This window comes from Hesperophylax consimilis, chromosome 28 (genome assembly GCF_061612785.1).
Source record: "Hesperophylax consimilis isolate HC1 chromosome 28, BYU_Hcon_1.0, whole genome shotgun sequence".
Taxonomy (NCBI): Eukaryota; Metazoa; Arthropoda; class Insecta; order Trichoptera; family Limnephilidae; genus Hesperophylax; species Hesperophylax consimilis.
The window spans coordinates 23,681,730-23,696,908 of record NC_142863.1 but is presented as its reverse complement, the minus strand read 5'-3'; the positions used below and the strand labels follow the sequence as shown (position 1 = coordinate 23,696,908).

At 34.3% G+C, this 15,179-nt stretch overlaps 1 protein-coding gene across 1 annotated transcript in view; it reads left to right on the top strand.

The window, feature by feature from the left end:
- LOC149410399 (uncharacterized) overlaps positions 1 to 15,179 on the top strand; it is an 892,605-nt gene that overhangs the window by 787,044 nt on the left and 90,382 nt on the right. The window contains 1 exon segment of the mRNA XM_089648756.1: positions 5,402 to 5,564. Coding sequence (XP_089504882.1) covers positions 5,402 to 5,564 — 163 coding nt within the window.

The following is a 15,179-nucleotide window of genomic DNA, read 5'->3' as shown; positions in this document are numbered from 1 at the left end:
AAGTCGGTAAAAATAATTCTCGTGATGATTAGATGGTGAGTCAAAATGCAGGTAGATATACTGAATACTAAAAATTGAAAGAATGCAGATCAAGGTAATTTAATTGCTTAGGGTGCCAGTTTTATAAAGAAGATGAAACGAATTTAAAATACAATATAAGTAAACCAATTATAATGAAATTTGAATCTAATTTTAGGAATGGATTTTGGTAAAAATCTCACGCGCCGATGTTGAACGCCAACCTGGCCTGCTATTCTGGAGTTAAACGATCAATCGTTTTCGTATGCGCCGTCTTCGAGTGAAAAACTACTAGTCGTCGCGACTAACTTTTTCGAATGTTTCAATTTTACGTATTCTTGAGCGTCGAACGGTCGAAGTTGGTAGAAGAGATGATTATATTGGCACCCCTGTGAATATTGTCTATGTTCCTGATGTTTTTGGGATTTCTATGGTGTGACTGTCAAACAGACAACAGTTATTCGTTATTCAAAACAGAAATGGCTGCGGGTCATATTACAAATTGCCAAAAGCAACTCTTAATTTAGCTTGTAAGCTCCGATAAAGACTTAGTAAGTGGGAAATTTTCACCCACTTTTACATTTGCGGAATCCGCGCGGTAAAACAAAAATTGACAGCTAGACTATATTTTGACAGCCAATTCCATAGAAACGCCAACAACCTACCACTCGCTGCCCTGTTTCTACTGGTTGCACCCAGTAGATGTTGTGTGGAATGACTTTTGACGTTTGGCGTCAAAGTATGTACCTTCGACCAATTTCGGGAATAGCAACGACGACCAACGTACGTACTTTCGACGGCGATTACGAGCGCCCTCGATTCAGGAATAGAGCCCCTGGCCGGGACATGGCCCTACTTCTTCTACCATTAATTACCTCTATCCATATCGATCAAAATTTATGTATGGTAATAAGTTGAGTATTTAAGCGATAGATGGCGCTAGTCAGAAAGCTTACTCCAGAGTCCGACAGATGTCACTAGAGTGTAACAAATACTTGTGACTTGAGATTGACAGGGAACAAGCTTCTCGAACCAGAGAATTACCAACCCTCGGGTAGTGAACAGCGTAGAACTATTATCGCAACTATAACGTAAATAAACACAATTTTAAGTAGAACTTTTAACTTTCAAACAAAGAGTTCCCAACACTTAAATCTGCAAAGTAAGGCAGATATAACAGTTAATAACATACATTGCATTAATGCACATTTTTACGCTGTGGGAGAATACAATCAGAAGAACACTCTTTTACGCAGGTTGTCAATTACCGTTTTCTTTAATTTATATACAATAGTTTTAAAATGACTTCAAACTATCTTCCGTTATATATATATTTCCCCCGAGTGTCCTACCTCCAGCCCTAGGCTAATAGAATAGCGTTGCCGTTCATCTCCGTATTTAATGTCGCTCGTTTTATTCCCAGTACTTTATAGATCCTGAGACGTCTCATTAGTTTTATGTCCGGCGCTAGGTGGCATCAGATACACAATATACAAGCACAGACCAGACAGCTACGGAAACATCGGAGAAAAAGAAAAAAATCCTCCTGTAATTCCGATTCTGACAATGTTAATTAAAGGCACTGTTATAACAGGTCAATCACTTTCATTATTCCAATCAATTCCGATAAATCAGCGTTTATTGAAATATTTTTGGACATTCTCATGCAACAATATTAATTTATATTCAACAATATGATTAATGTGTTTATCCTTGATACTATCTAGGTTACAAAGGTAGCTGCCAAAAGGTAACTGGAAGGAATTAGTTGCAATATGGAATTGTCAATTCTGAATTTGGAATATGATATCGACAAATAAGACGTTAAATAACTAGGTCCTTATCCCACCAAAGCTATACAATGCTCTTCCACATGCCAATAGACAGAACTCAACTTACTTTAAATATTATTCAGATATGGATCAGCAACCAAGACAAACCTAATATGAAAGATTTTATTAATACAAATTTATAAGTACGCATTTCCAATGGTACGATACTGATTGTTTTTTAACTTAAGTTTAATATTGTGTTGTTATTTGCAGAGATGTGCAAAATGGGTACCCAAAACCATTTGAAATGCAAAATGGAAATGGGTCAAAACTTTTCCATTTGAAAATGCAAAATGCGAAATGGTTTTTAGAAAAGCATTTCAAATGCAAAATGCAAAATACCTATTTTCAAAATGCATTGAAAATGCAAAATGGTTTCTCAGGTCAAACAATTAAAATAATAGAATTTTTAAACAATTTTGTCATTTAATAATGGACATCAATCTAGAACAAACATATTACATGATGGTAAATCCAAAAACACCACGACTACAGATTATGAAACCACAAAAAATTTGCGCGGGACTAATGTTGCCGACGTAAAAACATAGAAACTGCTATCTAACATTTAATATTACAGCGTCAGCCATGTTCACTATTTGAATCAGTATTTTTTGTAATGGTATCACTCAATTGTCAGGGCTCCTACCAGGGAGCAACTTGACAAATGTAAATTATCTCTTATAGCGAGGTTGAGGACTGACTGATATTTGGGGCTTATGAAAAAAAGATGAGTGGAGATAGTAGGAAGAATGTTGCAAAAAATGCATTTAAAATGGAAAATGTACTGAGAAAAGCATTTAAAATGCAAAATGCAAATGGTTTTTAGAAAAGCATTTAAAATGCAAAATGGAAAATACACATTTTGCATTTCCATTTGAAATGGATTTATTTGAAATAAAGCACATCTCTGGTTATTTGTATATATGTTATAAACTGCTGTTAACTGTTATAAAGTGTTGTAAATTGTTTGAAACGGCTTATGTTATAAACTACTGTAAACTGTTATAAACTGCTGTAAACTTTTATAAACTGAGCCTGCTGTCGAGTGGTTAAGACAAGAGATCCTGAGTTCGATTTCTAGCTGTGACCGCTATTTTATTTTATTTTCCGTGTACAAATATATAATACATTTCTACAATGATTTATGTTATTACTTACTATATATGGAGATAATATACAGTACCACAGTACTTACCTGGTAGGTCACATATTATTATTACATTAACTAATTGTTTATTAGCGAAATTTATATACAGGATTTAGGACAAAATTGGATATAACTGAACTTTCTCTCAGGAATGGAATATTTAATTTAAGGGTATGACAGCTTAAAAATGTAAGTTTTTAGTTTAGACCTGAATTCTGTTGGACTTGTTATGGATCTTAGTTCCGGAAGGAGTTTATTCCAAGCCTTCGGCCCAGATACTCCGAAAGCGCGATCACCAAACTTAGTATTTGGCTTGCGCTTAGGTTCCATCAGTCTGCCTACAGCTGATGATGTTGCTGATCTAAGAGTTGTCTGCCTCAGTCCTATATGTCTCGAAATCTACTTGAAATCAACTTATTTGTTGTGATAGGACAAAGGATTTGGTCACGTCCATTCTTTATTTGGTCTGTGGATAGAAGAAAATCGTTTGTTGATTTCATACACCTAAAATAAGAAATATCTATGAGAATGAATTATCAATAAAATACTTCTTTCTTGTATTTCCTCGGATACCAGCTATCACCGAAAATGAAAGAAAACATATCAATTTCTCGGAAAATTACTTAAAATTTCCGCAGATTTATTCTGAGGGAAAGGTTAAACTGCGTGGCCGTACAATATTTTGGGATTTTCCGGAGATTTACGAGTGTTTTTCAAGGAGAACCGGGTAAACAAATAAATAAATAATAATAGATTTGTGTATTTCAATCATTGATATTGGATATGTAAGATTGGGGTTTACCTAAACGAAGGTTCTCCAGCAGGGGGGAGTGGGAGTTTAGGGGGTTGAGAAAAAAATGATTACTTTGTGCTCTCAATATCGCCCTGGTGTAAGACCACCATTCAGAATTGAAACGTTGCAAACGTTGGCTTTGTACGTGTTTGGTGACCAAATCTGAATAGCCTGCAACTTCCCCACCTTCCTCTCCCCTATATCCTTCCCCTCTCCGCTACCTTCAGCCTCACAAAATACCCTGGGGTTGTCATTGTGGATGCCATAGTCTCACAGGCTCCAGACGGTTGGGAGTAGTTGGGCAGTTTTACATTAATAAAAAATTAAATACCATTTTCCTTCCCAGAACTTCGTCTCCTTCTTTTCCCTAAAAAGACCCTCCACACAGCATCCCCAAAGACTACATAGGCCCTGAGGGATTTGTTTCTCCTTCGTGTCGAGTTAATGTAAAAAATAAAAAATAAATTAAAATCTGGTCTATCTGGGACGCAGGAGCCGGAAGGTCTAATACTAACTATCGGCATCAGCTTTTTTTCAAATCGGAATTCATTAAACATTTTCCAAATTGTTTTTCTGTCCACGAAGAAAGAAGGACAGAAGATAGCGTGAAGAAAATTTCTTTAAAAAGATCTTTTCAAGAAACTTTAGCCATTTCAGACAGCAGCGCGTTTTAAAGTTGATGAATAGTCTTTAACAAGAATGATTTCAACATTTATTTTCTGAACGACTATTTCATGGAATATTTTATTATATGTGTATTTCTATGGTCTAGAACTGTTTTACAGCCTCAGTGCGATTGAAAAACTTTTTGCTGCATGTGATAGTTCAAGCTACGTGGCACAGATGGCTGTTGTGTTCTTTGTTTATAGAGTTCTCCAATAGATGTCATTAGTGTATAGGTTCGCCCTTCCATGGTGAGTGCCGAGGTACGAGGAGAAGTAAGGATTCTAGAATCTGAGAAATTCTAAGGTCATGAGACAACGGACGATAGCCCTTTAATTAAGTGCAATAAAAAACACGCGCTTCGTACGAAGAATCACGTGTCAAGAATGAATGATTCACATCAATGGACTTTTACAGTACACCAGGAGCAAGGTTTTCCTATTAAAATAAAAAATTCTGAGAATGGAATCCATTTATTTTTTCAGAAATATCATAAAGTTTAAAAATAATGGAATTTTATTATGAACTAGCTGACGTGTGCCCGGCATTGTGCGGGGTTTTTAATAGCTTGGAGTAAAGTTTAGAGATTGTGAATTTTAATGTAACTGAAAATTGAGTGCATTTTTAAGGTGGAAATACTATTATTGTAAAGACTTGAAACATTCCACATTTTTAGTATTTATTTCACTTAACTCATGTAGTATCTTCCTCGGTTCCTAGTCTTCCTCGGATGTCCCCGACTTCTGGTACCATTCAAATCACCTTCTAAACACTCCTGAAAGTAATAACTAGTATTCAAACATTAATCATTCATCAGCAATACTAATCGCAGATATCACACACTAATATCGTCAATTCACCTTCTGCGCATGCGCCGGTGTGTCACGCCTCTCTCTACCTCACAAAACAAGATGGCTTACAAATAATTTTGTTGGTTTTTTGCAGTTCCTGGCGCTGTGATGGGCCGCAAGAGGCCGGCGCTCCTGGCCGGCTCGGGCCCGCGGTCCTCCATGAGTCCCACCAAGCGCACTGTCATGGGGCTGCTGGCGAGGGCCCGGGCCGCGCAGGCGAAGCACCTGCCTCAGCCCGCCTTCAGGCCCGCACCAGAGTGAGTACCTACCTTTTTTTCATCGTTATACATTTCAATTAACACACGTTTTTTTCATCTATGTTGTAGTGAAATTATAAAACTTTTTGCCAACCACGTTTATCAATAATCAATGTTAACTATCAAATCTCAGGGTCTCCCGTGTGGAGTTAATGTATAAAAAAAATAATAAAAGTAGTAAGGTAATCACAATCGAGTGATTGAATGTAAAACAGTACCAAATACCAAAATAGGATAACTTTACACAAAAAAACAGGAGAGAAATGTAATATTTACAAGTATGTTAATGTACGCTACGTGCTTGGCACAGTTTTAAACATAGCGCAGTTTTACACTTAACAATATCACTGTATGTTTTTAAGGACTAATTCACATTGTCAATTTAACCTAAAAATATTGGGAAAGATTGTTACAACCCTACTGAACCCGAATAGTTTGATTATAAATTTCATTAGTTATTTGCGGTCGTTCTAGGAATGTCGACTTATCACCGATAATATTGTTTATAAAAATGTTATTGACTATTTTAAGTCGCGTTCATAATAAACCAGGCCCGTGCCCAGAGTTATCATTTTTTTCGAGGTACAATCCAAATTACAGTTTCATTTTACTTTTTATTGAAAAATATTAAGTGTTTTGCTTTACTGCAGAACTAATATGACAACATCGGTTCTCATTGCGAATGAATAAGTTGGAGATTGAATTAAATAACATTTCACTAGCTCGTGCCATACAATAAATGCATAGGTAGGTATTTACTAGTACCTTTTATGTTTTTGTAAACTTTTGAGAGCTGAAAATCAATCTCCACGTTCCGAGCTTGAACATTGCGCAACCAGCTATAAGGACGTCATTGTTGGAAATAATTGCCGCCGCAAACTGCAAATCCGGAGTTGACCACGTATCCCCAATGATGAATACGCTCGCATCGATTTGCCATCATCTGCGGTAACGTGCTACTACGGTGCCATACATTTCACCCCGCGCGAGCTACAGTTGGCTATGCGTTGTGGCACGTTACTCCGTCGCTTGGCAGATCGATTCTGTAATTCCTGCGCGGATAAATCCCGGCTGATTTAGTGCCGGCCATGTGCTGCAAAGGTTCCACAGATATAATTCAACAGTTACTGCTTCTGTTTTAGAATCTGACCGGATTTTCCCGGGTATTCCCGAGATACGACCGGGATATCGCCTGACTGGGTAGAATTTATGTAGGGATTTGGTCCGCTTTCGTCTACTGGCATCTGCGGAACAAATTGAAAGATCTGTATGTATTGTTATTGTGTAAAACACACGATGCCCCATCCAGCGGAAGAACCTAAAACCTCAAAGAAACAAAGTGCCATTACTCACCGCTGTCATTTTATGAATTATTACAGGTAAATTTGTGTTTTGTCGGGTAGAACTAATGCCTGGCCAAAGTTTGAAGGCGGTCGGGAGAAAACTTAATGTACAATCATTAATATTGGTCCACTTAATCGAAATTACACGCAGTGGGGAGTAAGTAAGCTAAATCGCTATCAGTCCCAACTAATTGTCCAATGACCTATTGTTGAATTTCTAATACAAGTCTGAACTGATGTAAAAAAATTGACTGTCTTTCATAGCGCGATAATTTACATACAGTGATTAACGATTAAATAAAATTTTAGGAAAACCTTATTTTTTTAAATTAATTGATTTTTTTTAATGTATCTCTTTTCAATCTTGTTTTCAGAAATGAATTGAATGATTTAATACAAATTTTGGAAAAGGAAGTTAACCCACTTTTGAATACAAATTTTGGAAAAGGAAGTTAATCCACTTTTTAATACAAGTTTTGGAAAAGGAAGTTAACCCACTTTTTAATACAAATTTTGGAAAAGGAAGTTAAACCACTTTTTAATGCAAATTTTGGAAAAGGAAGTTAAACCACTTTTTAATACAAATTTTGGAAAAGGAAGTTAAACCACTTTTTAATACAAATTTTGGAAAAGGAATTGAACACACTTTTTAATACAAATTTTGGAAAAGGAATTGAACACACTTTTTAACACAAATTTTTGAAAAGGAAGTTAAAACACTTTTTAAAAATCCGATCGAGCTGAAACTCGACAGATAGAATCACTGTCGATAATTATCCATTCTATTAATTGTGATGGGAATCACATACACACGCGAACATATATGCATTTCTCTGAAATCGGATTACATTACAGCAGTATTTTTTTACATTAACCCAACACAAGAGGCCCAGAGAAAAATAATTATCCTCAGGCCTTATATCATTTTGGGGATGCTGTATTGGGGGTCTTTTTTAAGGAAAGGAAGGAGAAAAAGTTCCGGGAAAGAAAAAAGTATGAGAAGTAGGTAGGAATCTGGGGACCGATGGGTCGAAAGACCAGTTGGAGAGGTCACAGGGTCTACAAAAACCAGCCTCTCCCGATCTGGCCCGCCATGCAGCTGGTGGGCAGGCGCATCCTGAACACATCTCAAATCACCAAAGGTAGAGAACCACCAGGCTTCAGGCCACCTATGGCAGAGGTGTTGGTTATCCAATAAATGATTCCCGGGGCGGCGGTACCCAAGCCCTCCTCCTAAATTATGAAAATATACCAATATGGTAAATGTCAGTCCTACCTAGAGGTGGATCCTATAAGTACTTTTCGTTACTGGGTACAATGAGTACAGGTACAAAAAAATACCGGTGACAAAATACTCAAAATTATTGATTCAGAATAAGTAATTCTAATGAACTCGCATAAATTCTGCCCACATATTCCCCACAAATATTCTACGGGAGCTTGATTCCCCGTTTTATTATTCGAAATCCGTGGGGGGGGGTTGTTACAGAATTTATGAAAAACATTATTCCCCACAAAAAAATTTCAAATAAGTACTCCCCACAAAATTTTGAAATCCATTGGGGGGGGGGGTTGTGACAGAACTTCGCTAAAAAAAAATCCGCACAGGCAAAATCATCATATATTATGTGATTCCCCAAAATTATTTTTTCAAATACCCATCAAAAATGCCCATCGAAAATACCTATCAAAAATACCTACTGAAAATACCCATCAAAAATACCTACCAAAAATACCTATAAAAAATATTTGGTCCCGGTATAAAATACTCATGAGTATTTTGGAACCAGGTATTTTAGAGATCTGTCACAAGTACAAAGTATCGCATGGAAATACCCGGTACTTTTACTGGGTACGATAAATACGCCTCACCTATAGTCCTACCCGATCGGCATTTGGCGAGGTTGACTCCAGATCTTGGGTTCCCAACAAGGATGGTTCAATCGTCCGTCTTACAAAAAAAAGTTTTAAAATAGATTTAATTTATAATATAAACTTTTCTTTTTTACAGGTTGATTTTTTTAAATATTACAGTTTATTATTATTATCAAAGTTTCGCGGTATGAGCGCTGAACATTTAATTCTTCTTGTAACAGAATCCTTACTTTTTATCTTTCTTTTCGACATGTATGTTTTGTACATACAGTTTGAATCAGGTCGATAAAAATATTGACAATTCGAATAAAATTTTCGATAAATTTACATGTATCGCAAAATTTTCGTAAAAATTTAAAATGACACGTGTCATAATTAGGAAGAATTTCACTTCATCAAATTTGTCAACGAATATGATTATTTAATGTAATCACATTAGGCAAATTTATACATTTTCGCATTAAAAACGCATTTCAAAAAATGCCAAAACGAAACATCCTTTTTTTAGCACTGAATCGGAAAGTCCTTTTAAGTGCCATGTCATTAAAAATTACGCAAACGCGGCATAATTACTCTGGGAATTGCCCAAAAATAAAACACTTCTATAAAAGAGAGTGACTGGCACTTTAAAAATGAATTATATTTTGTCGGTAGGGGCTTCGAGCAACGTATTTTTAATTTTTGTTGCGATATTTTTTTAATAATTTTATTTGGTGCACAACGAATGAATATTTGGCTTATAAAAATATTTTAATGCAACGGCTACTGAATTGGAAAATATTATCTGTTGTGTGTAATTTTTTTAGCAATGAAACGCAAGTTAAAAGAATGGAAATCAGAACAAAGTTATGAGATCTATATTGTGATGTAGCAGATATTCTAGTATAAAAACAATCCCACGCCAACTATATATTCTACGTGTGTGGACACGTTGAATCAATAATCCCCTAGTGTTTATTTACGTTTAATGTTTATACACGGAGAAAAATTAGCATGAAAGATTTGTTGAAATCCTGTTATAAACGTGATGCCAAGCCATATCTTAGTAAACACACACGGTCATTTAAGCATTTCTCTGAAGTTGGGTGACACAGCAGTATTCGAAATTAATGTCAGTGCTACCCAATTGGGATTTGGTGCAGTTGTTAGCGCAGTTGACTCCAGTCCCTGGGGAGGAAGGTTCAATCCTCAGTCAAACCAATTTTATAGGACATTTTTAAAATTTACAGCAGTTTAAGAAACAATCCTTGGGAGGAATATGAAGATGGGAAGCCAGGCCAAAGAGATGGCGCAACTAGGTTGAAAATTTAAAACATATGTATTATAGTCAAAAAAACTTTTCACTTGAACTATCATTTAGAATCACCTCTCGAAGTTAGTGCACTTTACCCCGGACATCTCATCTAATGTACATGAAATATTTATATACATTTTATTTATTATTATTATCTGGTCTCGCTATGCTTTGATATTTCAAATTAAAAATATATTTATTTGCAGGCTTTAAAATTAAACTATTGAAAGTAAATAATGTCAGATATATCACGCAAAAAACTTTCAATTTCAAAGAATGTGAGTGGTAGTTTTGTGGTGGTCGTAGTCCCCATTTTAACCTCATCATTTTGTTTAACAGACCGGTAACTTAACAACAAAGACACAACACAGGCAATAAAAGCATTCAACCATCTCGAATATCTCGCGAAAAATATATCAGATACAAAATCAAAAGTTGGATTAAAGAACAAAGTTTTTATAACGTTGAATAATAAAAGACAGATTCATAATACACATACCATTTCAATGCACTTTTAATTATAAAATAATTGTCATTTATTAAATTTATTTATTTAATTGTAACTCATCATTTAGGCCGATTTTTCAAAAAATTATATTTTCGTCTTTTCTGTTTGTCGTAATTTTATTTCATCCCAGTTTTATTTATTTATTATATTTAATGTTTTAAAATATGTAAAGTTATCGTATCAAATAAAAAATTAAGCAATCTGCAGTCTGTGATCAGTCTTGTTGGCGGTTCAACCAATAACGATTATTTTCATCCACAATTTAGATCAATTTTGTAGCAGTCAACCTGTATAATTTTAATCACTTCCCTCATGTATTTGCAACATTATTAATCCCATAATAATTATACGACTAAACAAATAATAACCGCTCCCAATAACATAACCCAATTAAGCATTCTGAAACGCGTTGAATAGAGGAGACTGGGTTAATGACAAATACCTCATTTAGTTTCATACTGACGGCACGTTATTAGTTTTAGATTATAGGAGAGAGGGTTATTTTACTAAAAATCTTTGTGCTTAACACAGGACAAATGATGGGCAATTGACCTACATTTGGAGTCCACCAGTGACTATATGGTTTCGTCTTTCAACACGTGTTACCCTATTGACAATTTATTTCAAACGAATCCTCCATCATTACTATTTTACTAATAACAAAATATCCTTAAACAACAATTACCGAATATCCACTCTTACGTGTCAGCATCAATTAAGAACAATCAAAAAATAAGGGTTAAGTCAGTTAAAAAAAGACTAACTCGGGCATTATCCAATAGAACCAAATTATCTACAATTTTTACCGACTAGAATATTTAAAATTAAAAACATCAAATGAATCTTTGTGACAAAAATTACATGTTATATAAAATATTTTCAAAATTATAAATAACCATATAGAATCGTCCCTCTTGGCCATAATCAAAATCAATATCAATCACCGTCTATATTCCTTACCGACGAACCAACTTAACCTTCTCCCAATCTGTTCTGTGTGAAATTCCCTACATATTAAGCAATAGTCTACAGAACTTTTCTTTTTTTTTATTAAAACACAAATAACATTGTTTACATCACTTTATTTCGATACAAAATCTCAACATGTTTCATGAACCAAGTTCACTTCATCAGGAGCACAAGTATACTAAAGTTATAATTAAAATTAGGTCTAGAAAGAAGAGGTAGAAGGAGCGGGGAGGAGTAAGAGTGGGGGAGGGTTATTCAAAGTAGGAATTAAAATGTCATTAGACGGGAAAGACCGGGTAATTGGGAAAATATTTAAAATGGGGTTTATAAAATTTTTTTGTTTATTAATAATATCTGCTTTCATATTCACGTGTTTTCTTATTTCTAGGATTTCAAAATTATTGATTTGAGATACCTTGTAACCAGAATGTAGTATTTTAAAACCTGAATTAATATTGAAAGTATGGTCGTTATTTAATAAATGGTCCGCAAATTCTGATTCGCAGTTTCCCTTTAAAGCCCTAAGATGTTCTTTAATTCTGATCTTAAAGTTTCTATTAGTTTTTCCTATGTAAAAGGAATTACAATCATTACAGTTGAGTTTATAAACACCTGATTTTTTAGTTTGACTATCAATATCTTTATTATTAAGAATATATTTTTTTAATTTGTTATTCGTATAAAACGCCGGTTGAATAGTGAAGGGGATGTTTTTATTTATAATTTTGGAAGTATCATTATCTACAAATAGAATTCTACGCCATTGTTTGTTTGTATCTTTATAAATAGGATAAATATAAAGTTTAAAGAATTTATGTTTAATTTTTTTATTTAGTATTTCATCTATCAATTTATTAGGATAGCCGTTATTAGATGCTATTTGTTTTATGATATTTAATTCTGAGATATAATTAGGATCCGACAAAGGAATCGAAATTAATCTATTAAGCATAGAATGGAAAGCTGCGACCTTTTTAGAAAAGGGATGATTTGATGAATTATGAATGACAATATCAGTGTACGTATCTTTACGGAAAATATTAAAATCTATTTTATTACCTAGTATTGTTAAATTTAAATCTAAGAAATTTAAACTCTTATCTATACCTATTTCTAATGTAAATTGAATATTTTTGTGTATTTTATTTAAAAAGTTTAAGAACATGTTCAATTGTCTTTCTGTTCCTAACCTTTTTTTCTTTAAATTCTTCAAAGAACTTTTTTAAAGAACTTTTCTTTAAAGAACTTTTCTATAAATTTAGCGAATCTCTTGTTGTCGCTTGACTTCACTTGACCCATACTTTATTGTCTTTTGTTTTATGTCTGACATACGCCTAGTACTATTCTTGCAATTTTTGGTACACCGTTGGTGTTGTATTCTTTGTAAATTGTTTTTATTTGTATTTGCATTATATTGTATGCATTGAAAATGAAATAAAATCGTCATCGCCAGTAGTTAAGAATTTTGAAAATTGTGCTTCCTAAAATAAGGAGCAGCTTGGAATAGACTAGCGTTTGAACGAACTCAAAACTCATCTCTTCAAAGAGTCACATGCAAAAAGACAGTTGAGGATCATATTATATCAGATCTAGGCTGTAGAACGTCAGTGCAATGACTTGCTACATTTTTACAAATTTGTTTTTATTTGGACAGTTCATCTAAAAATCTAAGTAGAATAACTTAGTAACTACTCTATAGCGCTATAAATCAAATTTTTAAGGTTTGCGCTCAGTTTCTAAGTGTAAAACGCTCTAGAAGTAAAATTGCGCAAAATGGCAACAATTTAAAAATACTCCGTTTCGTCCTTGTGAGTGACATTAACTCAAAATCTTTTTTTTTGTTATCTTTTTAACCTTATTTTGTGACTAAACACTTCCTAACCTTCCTCTAGCCCATCTCCCTCCATTTCCCCTTTCCTTAGGCCCCACAAAGTGAAAAAGCCATATAGTCCCAATGACTCGAAACAAAAAATACAAAAATATTTTAATTTTCTTCAAATGTTGAAAATGTATTTTTGTGTAGGTATTCGCATTAGAAAGAGTCCCTTATTATTTGAAGTTTATTGTATTTAAAAGTTTCACTTTCCTTCCAACAAGCGAGAGTGTTTATCGAATCGTTACTTGGGGGTGGGATTTGTACGAAAGAACAGCCGGCTTAAAATTTTCCCTACCGGGGGAAGGTTTTCACTGTCATCCACCTGGGGTAGGCTTTACTTGGAGGCTATATTTTGAGTTTTTAAAGAGATTTATGCGGGACTTAGCGACGCCGACCAGACGGCAGCAACGTCTCAGGAATCCTGGAGAACAATGGCTTTATAGATTAGAAATATTGTAGAGTTTATTGCGAGAATTCTAAAGCTTCAAAATAAATTAATTGATTCAGACAAGAAGTCGGCCTGGGTAGTTACGGTAAAATAATCAATAATTAGAATTTCTGACATTTGTTGTGCGTCTCATCGGCGTGGTTCTTTGTATTTATTTTGACTCCGGCTCCAAAATTTGTTCAACCTTCAAATTTTGATGTGAAAAAATCCAATTTTTTTATGTTTCTCTACGTGATTCAGATTCAACAATTTCTCGCTTGCGCCACTTTTTTCGAATCTTAAACTAAAGTCGAAGCGTTGTTTGAAATGGCTTTAGCTAAATTCGGTGACAAAATCTGAATAGCCAGGTATTTCCCCACCTTCCTCCGCCCTTCTTCACTAAGTTTAGCATCCCCCCAATGGGGATGCCATACACGGAATGATCCTGTTAAAAAAGTGATAGCATGCCAATTTTCTGATAAAATATTAGTCATTCAGAATATATCGACCACACCTGTTCTTTTTCTAATGAATATCATGACGGAATGCGACAATATCAGTATTATTCTTATGAACACGTTTTCCGCTGTCCTCAAAAAACACTTGCGTTTAACTGATACTTTGTTATAAACTCTGTCAATTTATTCGTTAAAGATCTTCATGTGCGGTTATTATATATTTCCCCTCAGGAACGCTGTTCAAAGCTACCAAATATTAAAATATTTAGATAATAAGGTTAATTATGCTCTGTTTCTCAGTTAAAGAACAAAGTGGAACGAATTAAAATAAATAATGAAAAGCTGTACTTAAATATTTGCTAAATGTTAATTTTGAAAGCTTTCTGTAGAAAAAGTCCCCAATTAATTAGAGAACAAGATAACGATCATCTCAACGTGCACAGCAGAATAACATTAATTATTATGGGCCATGGACGGCAAAGGTGTTCCTTACCTGTCTCTGAATATTTATATCTAGCACAGACCCGTGAAAATCTCGGAATTTATAATTGTAGTATTTGTTAAAATGAAGGGTTCAAAATATATGTATGGTGTCTGGGAATAAAGTTCGCTAACTTTGGGGGGTTTAACTTTTTTGAAATTCCAACGCTTTAAGGCAAGAAAAGTTGAAATTTTTATAAGGAAAAAAAATATTTTTCTATGGAAAATGAACATTGGAATTTCGAAAAAAGTTTTTCATCATAAAAACAGCAGAGAAGTTAGCGCTTTATATCCCCGGACACCATGTATTTGCCTCAGGATCATTACCTTTCAAATGACGATCAGAAAATTACATTTTATATGATCACCGATAGTAAACCTAAAA